The 18,503-nt window shown below is 37.0% G+C and overlaps 1 protein-coding gene across 2 annotated transcripts in view; it reads right to left on the bottom strand.

Annotated features, from left to right (window-relative positions):
* The window catches only part of GNAL (G protein subunit alpha L), a 182,484-nt gene that overhangs the window by 56,281 nt on the left and 107,700 nt on the right, over positions 1-18,503 (bottom strand). For both annotated transcript variants that reach the window (XM_042833594.1, XM_042833605.1), the window contains exon 5: positions 3,825-3,922. In XM_042833594.1, the coding sequence (XP_042689528.1) occupies positions 3,825-3,922 (98 nt within the window). The remainder of the gene's footprint in view (positions 1-3,824; positions 3,923-18,503) is intronic.

Below are 18,503 nucleotides of genomic sequence, written 5' to 3'. Positions count from 1 at the left end.
ATTTAATAATAAACTCATCAACTTTTCTTTTTGTAAATGAAGGTCATCACAACTATACCTTTACTTCTGTTGATCACTCCTACATTCAAGGCAGTTTGCTTTGCAGTCTCTTGCACAGATAAAATAAAATTTGGTTTTTCAGTAACAAGTATGTAGAAGATAAAATATTTAAAGATGGATTTGCATTAATCTTACAGAAAACTATTCAGTTTTTAGGAAACTATTCCAGAATGACATGAAATATTTTGTGAAGATACTCTGGTCTACAGTATACATACCACACAGTTCAGTGCCAACACAGCACTAAATCACGCGCAATCTGAAAATCCCTTACAAAGCTAGAATTTGCTGAATATAAAGTTTGTGAATATTTACCAAATCACAGTAGTTTTAAATAAGTTGAAGTTAATTGAGGTAAGACAAAAGAGTTATCACAGACAAAACCAACCCACTGAAATCTAGGTAAGCTGGATCTTAGTCCAACAAAACAAAATCAACTTTTAAAATTAAATTAATTTTGAAATTTAACTTGAAAGGAATACTGAAGCAGAAGACAAGGCAAACAATAACCTGCCACTGTTACAGTATCAATCAAGAAGAAATAAATATGTGAAGGTCATTAAGGAAAAATAAGTTTGACAGCAGTGCTCCCCTCCAAGAGTAACTTAAATACACTTGTAGTCAGTAAAGAAGAACAACTCAGATCTTTGCTTAGGATCTATCTACCCTTGTTAGAGCACAAGGTCTCCTGGGTCACAGTTTCACATTTGCTGCATATACCATATCAGGTAATAGTATGACAATAAATAGTGTAGATGTATGGAGCAGTCATGTCAGAATACTAAAATGGCCTGAGAAGCAGGCACTGACTTTCATTTCCATGGAGGACCAGGATCTTGGTAATTTAAAGAGGCATTAAAGATCAAGGAAAAGCAACTTTCAGGCCCAACGTAAATAAAGAATCTGTCTTTGTGTCTTTTTAGTACCTCTCTGTCCAGCAAAGTATTTCTCCCAGAGCAACAAAGAAAATTAGGTTAAGCTTTAAAAACACAGAAGCTCCGTATCATAGCCAAATTAAACCATTTTAAAATACAATGAATTTGTAACACACTTAACAGTCACCAAGTTGTGTCACTGGCTATGATATATGCTAGTAAACTTTTCAGTATTTTAAGTCAGCAATCCAATTTGTAATCCAAATGTATTTTTTAATGCAAGCTGGGACTTTTTTGGTTTTGCTGTTTTTAAAGCCAAGAAATTAGTGATAACTTACTGATAAAAATTTCTTCCTGTGACAAGAGGTAAAAGACTGGGATTTAGCTAAGAGTCTGAGATGCTTTCTCCCATAGTCTGTGTGATGAAAACAATGGAGATGTTGATCCCACAAGTAAGCATGTGTATCAGCATTACCTTCCTTGCCCACTTCTTTCTTTTTCTTTTCCTTCCCCACTCATTAAATACTATGGACAGGTTATAAAAGTTATATCATCCCGTCCCACTGAATGAGAAGGACAGCATCCTCACTGTCACCATTCTGTGTGTGCACATGCCAAAACAGTATTGCACATGAGAACTGTATTTCTAACCTACACTTCTCTCATGTGCTTCAGCAAAAAGGCTAACATCACTCCACCACTCTGAATGAGATCCAGAGCCCAAAGATATTCTTTTGGGTAAAGCAACTACTGTTGTACAACATACAATCACAAGCATGCAGCAAATACATGATGGCTTTACAATCTCTTTCACTGACTATCTTAGTACCATTTTAATTTTTAAGGAATGATGGAGGGGCAGCTATCAGCACCAGGAGAAAGGGGTGTTTGGTCAGGTCAGTGACACAAGTACTCTTGAGTTTCAAGTCTCTGTGCCAAGAGTGAAGGTTTGAAAATGTGGTTAAGTTGCTTAACTGCCACATTTTCAGGTATATCACAAATGTAAAGCACAAATATTCTTAAGGAATATTTAAATATTAAACACTACTTCATAAATCATCTTGAAGGTAGAAAATTATGCAAGTCTTCTGTTTACTACTACAATGAATGACTCCACCAAAAGAAAGTCATTTGAAAGATGTGGAGAAGATACATAGAAAAAAAACCAACTATCTTACTTCAAGCTTTTGGAAAAAAAAAAAAAATTAATTTAATGTTTCAGAACAGTGGACTTCACTCTAAATCCTCTTTTTTTCAGAATTTCTGTTTTGTTTTTGAACAGGCCACAAGACTTAACCTTCTTGTCAATATTTGTAGTTAAGCAACATTTCAAAGGGAAAACACAGTACCAAAAAAACCCCACAGCATCTTTGGCTGGTTCTTTAAGGCTCTTTTTCCAAAGACTGGGAGCCATATGGGTCTTTACTGATCAGTACAGTAAGCTTTATATCCATTTACCTTAAATATATGTCACTATTTGATTTTACTGTTCTGAGATATTACTTGAATGTATTAATAGACAGCACAAAAAGTCAACCCGGACTTTTCAGCAAGCATAACACAGTTCTGTACCATGGAGGTGGTGGGCAATGGCAAAGGAGAGACCACTGATTACAACTCAGGACAACTTTCTGTGTGTTTTATTATTATTATTATTATTATCATCATTATCATTATATGGAACCACTGTCAATCTTGACCATTGCCAGGCTAACACCCAAGCTTTGGTAAATTTAATCCATTGAAGTCAAATGAGTTCCTTCCTACACATATGCATTTTTCCCTTGCTTCCATGTGCTGATGAATCATCACTGGATCCTTCTCTTTTCCCAAAATAGTCTGGAACAAGGGAAAAGAAAATACTCTCCACAGCCCCAAAATTCCCCATTGTGGCAGGAGTGCAACAATTCCTTTAGCAACACAGGCCACTTTCTCTGCCTGAGCTTAGGCATTGGGAGCAGAGGACAGAAAAACAAAACGCTGAGTGCAACAACAGACCTGTGGTATTGTTACTGACCATACTGCCAATTAGACATATCATAACACACTGGAGTGTGTTCTCTGAAAACCCTAAATCACATAGCAACTCTAAGAGTATACATTTTCACAATAGCTATTCACATGAAATGTGTATTTTTGGTTGAAGTCTAACTCAGAGCTGTGTTATTACCAGGACAGCAGAGTGCTGTAGTCCTGGCATGTTAATATACTACTTCCTGACTAATCTACTTTCATCAATTACTATGTATTTATCATTTGCACCTTCACAATCTTCTACACATCTCCTCTCAGAATGTTAGTAGTCACACAAACCTGACGAGGGGTCACTACTGTGTTACACACAAATGTACTGCTTGACTTTATGCATATGAAGGTGAGAAAAACAAACATAATACTAATTTTACTGAAATACTGCTTATCATTTTTTTCCCAGAGTATACATTAGAGATGCAATTGTAATGCAGGTATGCATCTTGTTTGATAAAAAGTAGAGAAGTTTTCGTGAAATGTAAAGAAAAACAGCTATTTTCAAGCACTGCCTGAGTCACAGAATTTAAAACACAGCATTTTCCTTATATTGGTTTTGAATTTTTAAAGCTGAATCATTTAAATCAAAATGATTCTGTGCATATCTATTTCAAATAATACAGATATTTAAAACTCTTTAATTTGATATTTTCTTTCACAGTAGCTTTTGTAAACTGTTAAATATCAGAAGCAGAACATTTAGTTGTACAAAAAAGACAGACTATCATAAAACCAGCAATTAGAATTAGAACTTTAACTGCTGCATTCCAAAACTCCTAGATCTTGCAAATGCAAATATATTTTAAAACTTCATAGACAATTACATCTTTGGCTATTAAATCAATAAAAAGAAACACTTACTACTGTGCACAGTCAATCAGTTGATACTCGTTTGACCTCTCGAAGCATGCTTTCACGCCTTCATCATCCCAGAGCTTTTTCGCATGTTCAAAGAATTCCTGAAAATTGGAAACACAACCAATAAGAACATTTTTAATCTTCCGAATCCTCAACCTATATGTGTTGCTGTTTCTCCCAACCTTCCTGCTTTTTAATAATGTGGAATGATAAATTACACCTTTAAGAAGAAAAGGAAAGAAGCATTTATTAGCAGGTTGCTGACAGTTTCCAGTACATGGTATGTAATGAAGACAGTCTTCAAAATTCATACTAACCCCTATGAAAAAATGAAGTGTAAGTAGTTCTAGTGGTTGGAGACTCTACCTGTTGCAGGGGGGTTGAAACTAGGTGATCTTCATGGTCCTTTTCAACCCAGGCCATTCTATGATTCTATGACACAAAAGCATGCTCACTTAGTCTTAAACTGAACTTAAATTTCTGCCATGGAAAGCGGAGGAAAGCAATGCAAAAGGTTGTTCAGCTTATAACCACTAGCTCCTCAGAGGAAGAAGGAGCCTGTAACTTTAAAAAGATTGTGTAATTTTTCCTGAAAAACACAACTCTCCGCTGTTCAGTATTTTCTCATGCAACATAATTTAATTGCAAGAATTCAGAGCCTTTGCTCAACACCGCTTCCTCTGAGCCTGGCACAACATATTTTTCCCAGCTATCCCAAGCAACCCAACCCAGAAATATGTGCCGACCAGCTTATTTCAGAATTATGTGAACAAGAAGCCACAGCCATCCTCAGTGATAGTGAAGCTGCAGCTCAGCTGTATAAAACACACGGGCACAGAACAACTCTGACTGACAGCCTCTTCACTCCCTGTGCCCTGGATGCAGAGCATCCTGCACTCCAGCTCTTTTTAAAGCTGGGGGCTAGTTCTATATTAAATCTTTCTAAAATCAAACAAAGTTGGACAAACCAAAGAATCTGTATTTTTCTTTATTATGAGACCGAGTCTTTCTCTGAAAGCTTTTTTCAGGAGCTTTTGAAATTTAGAGAAAAGTAGATGCTAAAGCAATTGTGAAAAATCTGTACAGAAAGTCTTGGAAGAAAATAAGAAGCATGACTGAAAACTGGTAGATAGATACTTATATTGCCCTTGGAATGATTTCTTCCTCATGATGAGGACATGTTTATCTTTCTTTAGTGACTTATGTAATGATTACTTAGAACACTGCAGATTCACCTTTTGAAGACAGGCTATGGCTATTATAAACTCTCTGTTCCTACAGTAGAAAGAATGCAAAAACAAGCCCGAGAAAGGACAAGTTAGCAAACCAAATAAGTAGGACAAAATGGACAAATGTAATAGATAACACTGCTGGAAGAAACAACAACAAAAAAAAGATCTGGAAAAGCGAAAGGAGCAAAGTCAAAATGAGAAATTCCAGAAAATGGGGAATTCTTCCACTCTTCTTTGTTTGTTATTTAGCCCATCAGCCAAATGCATTCGCTTGCTGGCATCTCTGTCTAAACACAGGCAATTCCTTTTTGCGTGAAAGAAACTGCCCTGCACAAGTAACACTGGTCCCAAGGCAAAAGGACTTGTCTGTCCTACTGTGAGGAATGGTCCATGTGAGGCAACTACAGCCTGTTCCCCTCAAAGGACCTGAGCACAGCCTGGCCCTTCCCTTTCTTCCCATCCACCAGCATGTGGGAGTTCCCATTCCTGAGGGGAATACTTCTGCATTTAAAAAATGGTTCCATACAGCCTCTGGCAGCCTACAGGATGGAGATGAGAAGAGATCAAGGATGCTAGCGTGAAAACTTCCTTTCCTATGGTATGGCATGGACTGAGAGATGGCTGTAGATGTGAATAAATACATTAAGTAGAAGAACAAAATTAAACAGCTATGGCAGTTTCTAACTTCACATCTGTTTTTTTTTACATCCTTTGCATGACCTTAATTTACAATAAAAATCTTTTCTGAAGAAGAGACAATTTTCTGCTGAAAATAACTCCGCTTCTAAAACCCTACAAACATGTTGCAAATACACAGCTTCCATATGATATGCTTCAAATATTTCCCCCTGACCATTATATCTCAAAGCAGTCTATCTAAAATGACTTCCAGAGTTCCAGTCCAAAGCAAATCCTATAAAACAGAGCAAATATACTTACCTCATTAAAATGTACCGATCGACTGCAGAGGAGTACACTTGCCTGCAAATTGCCTCCCACACAGCTACCCGATCCTTCCTTCCCAGGTGACTAAAGCCTTCCAGAAAAATCTTCCTTCATTTCAAGACACGAAGTGCTACGATCTAACTTTTCACACTTGTTTTTAACCCCTTTCTTTTCTCTAAGTTCTCCAGCACTTTTTTCTCCCCCTCAGCTGCTGAAGGCTCCCACTGCACATGGGATGGTGGTGATGCTTGCACATACCAAAAACGCACCTGCTCCATCCGGACACAACCTGCCCTCTATCACAGGACAACATCCTCCCAGAGCTGCAGTCATGTTTGGCACTGCCTGTCCTGGGAAAGCACCGGAGTCTTTCAAGGGATGGTGAAGACAGATTTGCTCTACTTGATAAAAGAAAACGGGCCGAAGCTTGGTCATTAACATTTTGGTCAGGCAGGGAATTAGAAGCGAAACGTTACTTTGGATTAGTACAACATAAATCAGGTTGCATGAGTAAATTGTGTCCTCAGAAACTTTCATAATGAGAATCTCAAAGATTTTCTTAAGGGTGCTGATTTCTAGGAGGTGGCTATCCAGAAGATCTTAGAAGTCAAAAGATTGGATCCTCTAAGAAACCTCAGCTGGAGTATGAGAAGGCAGCAACATGAAAAATCCCTAGGGACTTTTGATGCTCTCAGTTTGCAAACAAGCATGGCTGACCTCCCTCAGATAAAGTCACTGAGATCTACTACAAATACTTAGCATACTGAAAAGAACCGGAATAATGTGCTATGCATGAGAGCAAAAAACACCTACATCATAACATACCTAACAACACAAAGCACAATAGCACTGTCCCACCCAAACTTCTCAGAGACAGCAGCATGCAAATATTTGCACCTATAAATACACATACAAAATAAGCCCATAAATATGTATATTTGAATATGTATACATGTATACATTTGAATGTATACATTCAAATGTATACAATGTATACATTTGAAACAGCATTATAATTAAAGCACTAGAGAAATATAAATGATAATGTCTAGGGTATCATGAAGCATGGGACATGGCCCTGGGCAGAGTGATCTAGTGGGTGCCAGCCCTGTCCATGGCAGGGAGATGGAACTGCATGGTTGTTAAGGTCCCTTCCAACTCAAGCTGTTTTCTGTTTCTATGTTGATTCTACTATCAGTTACAGGTACTTCAATTTACACAAGTTTTCTATGAATTTTTTAGCAATCATCAGGCCATACAAATATAAAGTTTGATGTGATAAAAAAAATGATGTGACACACAATGCTTCAAATGTTCACCAATACAAAACCATCTCAAAATTTTTCACCTTTCCCCAGAGTTCAAAAAACCTCACCTCCACACTTTCCAGCTTCTTTTTCATTTGCATATAAGTTTTGCTAGACATGAACATTTACAAATCCTCTAAATAGCAAAAAGTGACATAAACAGGTAATGATCTTTTTTTTTTTTTTTCGAAATGGTAAATTTGAGAAACACCCTGAACTGATGCCACTGACATAAATGGTATTATATTCTTACCACATTTTGAGGTGTTGTATAACTATTTCTACTTGCCCATTCCAAGGTAGAAAAAAAAAAAATAGAGGGAATATATTCCTACACAAAACTTGCTAAGAAATCAATAAAGATACAAATACAGATGAACTACAGCTAATTCTCAACCTTATCCTACGTGAAGATACGTCATGGTCTTGAGACTTATTTTCCTTATTTTGGAAACAAATTTATTGGTAGCTTAACGTAGAAACCTCCTCCCCTCTTGTGACTCCTACAAAAATTTGGAGTATATATAAAATGGAACTGCTTCACTGTCAGCTGTTTAAATTAGGAATACATATTAGTGAAAATTAAACAGTGACATATCTTCATAACAATTCTTTATGCATTTTGGAATCAGATTTTTCCCCTGATTGCTTTACAGACCACAAAAGTTCATGCCAGGTCAGTAATACAATTTTTATTCTTTTAAGATCCCTTCCTGTCTTACTTCCAGATGGAACATAAATTTAACAGTTATCCTAATGTCACCTTCCAGTCTCATAGAAGCTGCAGTATGGAAGACTCCACTTTATTTTGTATTCCACATATTCTTTCTGTTAATATATTGTAAACCTGGAAACATCTGGTGAGATCAACAGGAAGTAAGATCCATTTCCCTCAAATTAAAACTCATTTTCCTAGCCTTCAAGCCTAAGCTGCAAGATAATTTCTCATCTAAGATACAGATTAAACCTGTCTGATCAGTGTGACAACCACTTAAAGTACAACCTGAGTAGCAGCCGTTACACATTTTCAGCATTCAGCCAAAGTGGGTGTGAAATGAACCTGTCACTTCCATTCTGAATTTCAGTTCTTACTTCTTTTTTTGGCTGCTAAGCCACAGGAAAGCTAAACCCTGTGACCAACAACCAGGTGGCAGCCAACCTCTCCCAGCTCCCCACAGCAGGTGACTATTGCTGCCCCAACGCTACTCATCAACCCACATGGCTACAGGAAGGTTTTGGTGGAAAAAGAAGGTGACAACAAATGGATAACGCTGCAAAACCATACGCATGACACCCTGCAGAGTGTGGGTTTTCTAAATGAGAGGTGCTTGGCTCCACTGCCCAGATTTTTCTTATTGTATAAAGTCAAAACTGATCCAGTCCCTGCAGTGCAGCAGAGAGGATGGGCAACAAGGCCCAAAGGCTGTGAGGAAGCCTCTTTTCCTGCAGTGCTGGAGGCAAGACTACAGAGACCTAGTCCCCAGGGAAGGGAAGCTCAGCCAAGCTCCCCTGTCATGACCAGAAGACTTTGTTCTGCCGCCGCTCCGGCTGCAATTGATGCCTCAAATCAGATTAGTGCACTGGTATTACGTTCGTGTTTTTAGAATGAGCCATGTGTAGCCTCAGAAGAATGGCAGTTAAAAAAAAGTTTGTATTTCAGCCAAGAGAAACCTGGAGAAAGAAAAAGTGACTTTTGCAGCTCCAGGACTCTTGTAAGACTCAATACTCTCTTTTTGCAAACCAAGCAGGCGAAATCTCTTTTTAGATAACCAGATTAAGATGAGGATAATTTAAATTTAAATTTCTGTATCCACTAGCTAGTTTTTCTTGATATTAATTTTCCCATTAACTTCAGGCTTGTGCATTTGGGAGCAGAGACAAACACTCAAAGCACTGCTATTGTGCTTGAAATTTAACTTTCTCTACAACATAGCGTGTTAAGAATAAAAGGAAAAAACAACAAAGCAATTCTCCATGATTCTAAACACACATCCTGACCAGTAAAATCATTAGAGAGTTAAAAATCTGCTCCAAGCATCAAAAGCCTTTTTTCCTTTGGAGGCTACTGATACATCCCAACACACTGTGAATTTCTACAGTCTATCAATATGCTTCCCTAATATGAATCTCATAATCTCCAAATAAGACAGTACTACTATACTTAATAGTTTCTTCATCTTTGACAGTGTTTAAATCACATACAATTAAATTTTCTCTAAGATACACAGGATATCTTAATATAATCCAACAGCTAAGACTTCCTACTACATAGAGAACAATCAATAAAGTGTTGTGTGGGGTTTTTTTGTTTTTTTTTTTTAAATTAATTTAAGAACATACAGAATAAAGGTAATAATGGAAGCATGCTGAGTGAATGAACTCGAGGGAATAATACGTAGGGCTTCAGATGAATTATGAAAATAAACAAAGGTGTCAGTCAACGCCATCTACCCTGTACAAGAAACGGAGTAAGCAGAAGAGAGATGAGCTGACTGCAAACAATCTTTAACTATAATTTTTTATATAGTATTTGCCTGGGCTTTTCTTTGCTATGGGCGAAACGTGCCCATATAGAAAAAAACACCAAGAATTTGATAAGCTACCTGCACAATCTTCCATATAGGAGAGTTGCATAGACAATCTTAACTTTTGGAGTCCAAATTTACACTTTTAACTCAGTGTTTTACTGAGACAGTTGTTAACTGATGTTACAAGAAACCTGCAAAGGACAGTGAAAGACAATTTGTCCCAGTGCCTCCTATTATTACTGGTTTGCTTATCCAGTATAGCAACTCATCATCCATTAAGGATACTCATCACCCTCCAAAATCTACAAAGAGTAATTTTAAATGTAGGGACAGAAAACTTTAAATGGTCTTAATGCTGAAATTACAGGGTATCAAGTAAGAGATCCATTAGAGAAGGGAGTCTGCTTAGTTACCTTCTCCACTAACAAGTACAGTCTCTTGATAATCAGCCTCTTGTTTATGAGACAAATGTGTCCCCTATGGCTCAGGCAGTTCTACTTAATCCTTTATGAAACATTCAACTTAACGAAGGAAGAGTTTTGCTGCAGGTATAGAAAATGCAGCTGCTCAAACTCCTAATGACCATAACAAAGACAAGCAAACAGAGTTATAATCTAGTAACGGAAACAGAATGCATGACTTGAACTTTTCCCATAGAAATGGTATCAAAACCTTTCATCAGCACTCAAGCATTAGTGCAAGAAACACCAAAACCATTTGAGAGTGGCAAACTGGCATGCAAGGATCATGCTTAACAGTGGGGTTCAGATCTTTTTAAAGTATCAGAACTTACGGCAGATCAATTATACAGAAACCTTAAGGGAAAGCATAACCTCCGCCCCTGCAGTGTATCTTCTGTAGTAATTTGTGGGTGTGCAATAATCAATGCAATTCCTTTGTGAGCTAGTGACTCATTCTGATAGGCAAATCAGCAGTTTGGCCTCTTACTCTCCTCCAAAACCTAACTCTGGATATATCAAAGAGAACTAAAAGTAATCTGTCCTCATCTACCTTCACTCTCAGTTCACTGGAGTTGTTTTGCTTTTCTTAGCCTTAAAGCACAACCATTCTGCATAAACTTCTGTTCTTCAAAACTGAACATAGCAGGATGGTAAAAAAACACCTTCGCAGAACACACTTATGTCAGTGCACCTTAAGTTCCAAGAAAACAAAATCATTTATTAGCTCCTAGGACAATCCTATATAACTTCTAAGTGTAAGGAAAGAACCTGGGGGAAACAAACAGCATTTATAAACATATAAAAGCACCAATTTCATGGAGCTACCAATACTGCTACATCTAGACAAAACTGATGATTGTGGAGCTAGCTGACAGTGTTGAAAAGCCAGAAATGAACAGCCATAGAACATTTTAAGTATCTTGAACTATTTTTGTGACTTGACTTTTAAGCTTTCCCTCAACCTTACATTTCCAAGAAATGTGTACAGTTATGGTATCAGCCTGATTGCCTGAACAGTTTTCTTTCTGCCTTCTAGAAACAAATTGTATCTGTGCCATGATATTTTATAGAAATCAACAAGTTCAGTTCCACAGATCACAACACTCATCCACTAAGTTTGAGAAACATATTTAAACACTTTCCAAACTTAAAAATGTCAAGAGATGCTTTAGAATGCAAAAAGAGGTCTGAGAATACTTAAGATCATGCTAACAAAAGTAAAAATATAATCACAATTTTGTGTTTTTGCTACACCAGTATTTGGAGACCAGCACTGTGGTAAGACAGGCTTTGAGGTCAAAAATCAGAAGTCAAAGAACAGTTTTTTGTTTTTCCTTCACTATTTATTAAACAACGGCTTTTTTCTTTCTTCTTCTTCTTCTTTTTTTTTTTTTGAATGAAGCTTTTATCATATTTAAAACAACCATTGATTCAATCTTCTGGTTTCCATTTTAATCCACTTTAAAGTGTATTTTGACAGTCTGCCATCATGAATGCCTACCTGCTATCCTGGGGGGAGCCATCAAGCTCTCTGCTAAGGAAAGTAGGACAAATAATTTAAGCAAATTATTTAATGCATGTGAAACCTAAAAAAGACAATGTGCCAGGGATGCAAAACTCACACATGACCTTCTCCTTGAAGATATTTCTACGTTAGAACCTCTCCCTGAATGCATAAATGTTCTCAACAATCTTCTGTCTTAAAATATTTGTTAAATTAACTACAGATGTGCTACACAACTCTGAATCATCTCTGCCCTTCGTTTTTCTGCAGCACTTGTAAAAAGAAAAAGGTAACTATTGTTATAATTCCCTGGAGACAATTTTTTTTCTGAGGACAGCATGAGGAAAAGCTGCAAATGGTGAGCAACGCACAAAACCCCTCCATATGGACAGAAAAGTTAGAAATACGCTAATACTTTACAAAATTTGGCAGCAGGTAGTTTATTACTATGATCAAGGTGCTGACTATACAGATTTCTTTCTAAAGCATCGACCTTCCAAACTCAAAAATTACTGAAAAACATAATACAGGTGTTATGTGTACTAGAAGAGGTTTGCTTACTCTTTACTAAAAACTGTAGCAATGTTTTGTTTGTCAAAATTTGATTCTTCACCTCATAAGAATAGTGAAGACCATTCAGAATAGGGGCTAGCAATCAACCCAGAGCAGTTCTATATTGATTCTCTTTCTGTAACAGTTTAAATTCTGGGCCTTTGTGTAAAAAATTGTAAAGAACATGATACTTCAGTATCTTAAAGTCCAGGCAACATTTAGTTAGTGATTAGTTAGAGCGTGGTGAGACACTGGAACAGGTTGCCCAGTGAGGCTGTAAATGCCCCCTTCCAGGAAGCATTGAAGGCCAGGCTGGATGGAGCTGTGAGCAACCTGGTCTAGTGGGAGGTATCCCTGCCTATTGTGGGAGGTTGGAACTAGGTGATCTCAAAGATCCCTTCCAACCCAAACCATTCTATGATTCTACGATGATGTACAGGCCATTCCGCAATACTTGATGAAGGGATTAAGTAGGTACTATTATTAAACATCTATTATAAAATGGCAAACTTCAGGTTTTCCACACTGCTAAGTATTATCAAGACTTTTTTATTTTAAAATAGAAGGCAATAATAATAACTTACATTTGGTAACATGTCAGTGGTAGATCTGTATCCTCTATGGTTTTTAATTTTGAGTAACATTGTATCTGATCACTGTTTTTACTAGCTGCATGGTAACAACAGCTGTGTTTTTCATGCCACAGTGCACTTGAATCGGAACAAAAAAATTGAGATCTTCTGGAGGATTATTATTTCAGTCATCAGAGAAAACCACGTAGTGAACTCCTGGCTGCTGCTTTGGAGATACAAAGCCAAACACGTGCTTTGTCACCTTTTGGGGATGAGAATCATGACGTGAGTTATTCATGGGGTGCTCTCAGCATTTCTTGCAAATCTGTTTTCATTACTCAGATGGTGGGAAAACCTTCAATTACTTGATGTGGTGGATGCCCCATCCGTGGAGGCGATCAAGGCCAGGCTGGACGGGGCTCTGAGGAGCCTGATGGAACTGTGGTTGCTCCTGTTCACTGCAGGGGAGTTGGACTAGATGACCTTTAAAGGTCACTTCTAACTCTAAGGATTCTATGATTCGAAGTCAGAACAGTGGGTTACGAAGCTGAGGGACTCATCACTGCTGCATCCGCAGGCAGCTGGCCTGCCCTGCCCATAGGGAGCCCCTGCTGGTCCTGTAAATACAGCTCCATAGTGAGGACAACCATCAAGCAAACTGAAAAAACACGAGCTTGCAGCTTATTTTTCTGACAGTGTGAAAGGTTTCTACTACTCACAGCTTCTGCTGTTTTCCTTCAGCCAGTTTTGAAGGTCATATATTAGGGAACTATTTCATGTTCTAGTACAGACTTCATTATTTGTAAGAGATTTCCTACCAGACAAGTGCTTTACAAGGACTGAGAACTCTCATTTCCTTTTATAGATTTGATTTGGAAATAAATGCTGGCAACATCACGTGACTAATGAGCAGGATCCACAACTTAAGCAACCCTCATGATTAAATCGGAAAGTAATGTAAAAGTCAGTCCACTGCTGCTACATCTGTTTAGCCTAGTCTTCCACACATTTTATCTATATTCTTCAACTTCATCTCTCTTTTTTGGTACTTCTAGCTGTTTTCAATCATGTGCAAAAGATTGACCAGCTTCAACACAGCAAATTAGTCATTCTACAGTATGCGATACAGCTGGAAAAGGAACTAAAAAGCTTTATTAGATATCTCTGACTGATCTGAAGCAAATGGATTTTTTAAAATTTTAGTTAACAACCACAAACATATATATGAATTTACAAACAAGAGATTCAAAGGAAAATGTTATTTGCATTTCTGTATGATCTTGCTGCTTTTAAGAGCTATTCAGGGAAACAACTATGAATACAACTGTAGGAACTAGCAGTTTTGACTACCTGAAAGCAACGAATTTTAAAGGAATCTCATCATTTAAAACAAGTACTCACAACTTCCACAGAAGCAAAGCTACTGTAATACATCTTACTAGTTAATAAGACAAAAATTACTTAGTAAAGCACTGAAAAATATGACAAATTCCTGAAACTCTTGGCTACATTCTATATGAATTGTTTTTTTAAATCCTATTATCAGCACCCATGAGTTCTAGTGCTGATGAGCCTTATTCAGATTAATTCAGAATAAATTCAGAAAAGTGAGATTTTAATTCCTAGTGTTTTGTTCTTAATTTTCATTCTGCAAATTACATCATTTTGAAGGACTGAGATAATCACATCTCATTATACGTAATATAGAAAGAATGGATATATTGTAACAAATGAGGCATCAGAACAAAAGTAAGTTTTATTAGTCCATAAATATTCTTCTAACTCAAAAACAATGTCTTACTCCATCTCCTAGGAGCTCAGAAGAACAGCCTAGAAGTGAACAGAAACCCGTATCAGCAGGGATAGAATCTGATCTGTAGGCATGTAGTAAATCAGAGTGAGTGAGTAACTTGTGGATGGAAAATTCTGTTTAAATTTCACAGCTAGAGGTTGTTACAAGGGCTCAGCTTATTAGAAAGCAGACTCGTACAGAATACCTGAAAACAAACCTCTATATAGCCTAAGCTAGCATCTTTCCTTGCTTCCCGGTCTTCTATTTACTATTCCCTGCAGGTTTATTTCTCACTCCAGAGTAATTTAAGATGAAAGCTGTTGATCAATGTTGTAAACAGATGATTAGTGTCTTACGACTGCCAGAGAACTGTTAATGAATCTCAGCACATGATAGCAAAGCAAGGACATGGAATTAAATAATTGAATTGAATGAAATAATAAAAGCAGGTGACTTTCTCACTTCAAAATATGAATATTGCTACAGTTCCTTAAACAGGAAGATTCACACTTATTTCAGAAGTGGTAGGAAATAAATTTCTTCAGATTAATTAAAATCTGTCACTGCCACTATCTGAAGCATTGCCTACCTAAGTAAAATACAGAAGTACTAAATTTAAAGTCAGTGTTGTTGGATTCCTCATCAGACCTTCAGCATCTGAGGTATGACCACCCTGCAAGACCCCATACAGCATCCAAGCGCTTTCATCTCCTGCAGATAGTGCTTGCACCAAAGAGCCTGTCAGGGCCACAAAAGCACGAACAGCAACCTTCATGCAGCACTTCCAGTTGTCTATGAACAAAAACCTAGCAGAGTTATACCTAGCAGAAGAAAAAATCTGATAGAACAATACTCAACTGATTTTGAGGCCCGAAGAGAAAACTACAGACAGTTATGTGGAAACTGTGAGGCAACTGCCTTGAAACAACCCAAAGACAATTCAGACAAGGAATTTTTTTTGCTGTCTGTTACAAAACCCAACCAACTAAAAAATTAAATAGAGAAGCACCATTTTTTACAGCATCAATCACTCAAAGTTTCTAGGAAGAATCCCATCCGCGTTTTTTCAGATCTCTCGCTTCCTTGTGACTGAAAGAGATCTCATCAGACTTTGTACCCATACAGGCAATTCCTGACTCACTAAGCATCTCCTGTAAGGATACTAAAAATAGGTGCATCGTAGACTACAACCTTTACAAAGCCATGAACTTATGAGAATGCATCACCAGTAGCAAAATCACCAGTAGTTTCTTTATTTTTAAGTAAAGAAACAAATAATTCCCCAAGTTTTGCTTTCTTCTTATACACCACCAATTCACTGGTTTTTGATCTATAGCCTTTTCCAAGGTGAAATGCATTTCACCAGTTGGGAAAAAGCCTTCGTTATTACCATAATAGGTTTCTTCTGCAGTTAAATCAGAAAATGCACGTAAACATCAAAGTGAAAGCTCCATTTATAAGATGAGGAAATGCAATTAAAAATATTCCTTTCAGGTTCTTTTCAAGATCATACTTTGAAAATGGATTTATGCTGTAGATGAAGTAAAAAGTAAATAATAAGGCCTTTTGCCTCTTGACCTTTGGTAGGATGCTATTTTTCCACACAGGATTCTTTATGAGAAACTGTAATAAAATGCGGATGAAGTGGAAAGTGCTCTTCACATCAGAATAATGATCCATGTAATTAAGTTTTCTAATCAAAACTAAAGGGCATCCATATTCCCTCTGTCAGCTCCGGTTTTAATTGCTCTATGCTTTTAATCATAAGTTAATTTTAATTCTACTTTTCAGAAACTATCTAGAAATCTGACAGAGAATAGACATGTATCTTAATAAACTGGATCTTCAATATTTATAAAAATTACAGTTTGTTAATGTTGATACAGTGCAAAACATTTAGCTTTGCCTTTCTGAGAGACACACGGCTTCACCCAAAATGCCTCTGCACTCAGCTCACATAGGCCCCAGACCAGCAGGGGGAAAAGATGTTTTGCTTTCGTACTCCCAAAGATCTGCTGCAATTGGACCCTGGTGTTAATTTGAATCTTCAGATACTTCGATTAAATACACAAATTACAACTGTTAACTAAGGTTCCATCAGCCAGCTGCAATTTGTCCCATCAGATCAGGCAAGGCTTTTCAAGTACTGGCTTACTTTTGGGATAGGCTGTATCCTAAACACTAATGCTGTGTCAAGGCTAACACAGCTACCAAAAGGAACTACCCAATTCCTTCTCAGTTTCTTCTGGAGAAGACAATTATTGTGATTTCAAAAAAATTCTGCAATCTATTGAGCCCTGTAAACCAACACTCTAAAAAGAGCCCCAGGCAAAGTATGATTGCTTACTAGTAACGTGCAGGTTGCCAAACTGTGCCCTCAGCACAGCCTGAGCAGACTGCTGGTAGCTCCTGTGCAATTATTTAGAAATTAGTCAAAACGCTGAGCTCTTAAAAAAGCATTTTAATGCAACAGAAATCTAAGATTATGACTTCCGCTATGGAGACTGACACATCTATCAATGCTTCATTTTTGATTTCCAGTTGGCAATATTGACCAAGTCGATCCACAATAATGACAGAATCCCACATATGAAGATAGAAATGTATGTGCATAAAGAAGCACTAAAATAACATTAATAAACATGTTGTATATAGTCAGTAACTGACTACGACTGCACCTGTTTATTATACACTTGCAAATTACAAGTCATTGTTTATAGTCCCTTAACGTACAATTACTGTCTGATTCATTACTTGAGATATTTCTAATGGTATGAGCTGGTAAAACAAAAGATAAATATTATCTAGAGAATACTGAAAAGTGTTTTTCCCTTTAGAATCAAGTTACAAGATAAACATAAGAATACATCTGTTCTTATTGAGGAGCACTAGAAAGCAGGGTTTAAGGTCCAATTCAGTTTTTCAGTAAAGCAAAAGAGCCAGAATATATACTGTTGTACTCATGACGATAATATCAAACGGACTCTTTCTAAAACAGGTGGCTAAGTTTAGACAGCTAACTGAACAAACTTCATATAGCTAATAAAAAATGCTAAGGGGCTCACATCAACTGGCTTCAGATAAGATGAATGACAAACATTTTAAAAAGGAGAACTGCAATATGTTTCTAAAAACAGACTGTATTCAAGAAAAAAAAAAATCATCCTTTTTTACAGAGAAGAAGACTACAAAATACTATGAAGTACCACTAAATAGATCCAATTTTTCTAATAAAATATGCACCTTGGATATGGAACTCAGATACTATGCTGGCCTAATCAGCACAAAAACACAGTTTTTATCTGTTGGACAAACAAACAAAAGCACACCTAAGTTGCAACTCTGGCAGCTTAATTGCATCATTCAAAAAGAAAGCATGATTACCTTGATGGAAAAACTCCTTTGGTCAGAATGCATGTCTATGCTACGTGGATCCATCAACAAAGACAGACTAGCAAGTACATATAAATCAACTTCAGAGACAAGTGGAGACAAGACTCGAAGAAATTCAACTGATATCACATTTTCACATATTGAAGCTCCCTTGTGAGTAGAACAAAACAGTTAAACCAGTGAAATGGTGACATCTAAAAACCTCCTCCACTAACCCTATGGAATTCTGTATTTTTAAAATATATACCAAATGGTTCTTGCCGAATTTTAGTTCTCAAAATTTCTAGATTTGCAAACATAATCCAAAATAAGCAAATCTCAAACATTAAGTTGTATGTATTTGATCACTAATTTAAATCAAGAAGTTCCAACGATAACTTTGAAAACAAAGTTTGC

Source organism: Centrocercus urophasianus, unplaced genomic scaffold (assembly GCF_019232065.1).
Source record: "Centrocercus urophasianus isolate 14NV4802_14NV808 unplaced genomic scaffold, USGS_Curo_1.0 seq_11, whole genome shotgun sequence".
NCBI classification, from domain to species: domain Eukaryota; kingdom Metazoa; phylum Chordata; class Aves; order Galliformes; family Phasianidae; genus Centrocercus; species Centrocercus urophasianus.
This window is presented reverse-complemented; position numbering and strand designations above follow the sequence as displayed.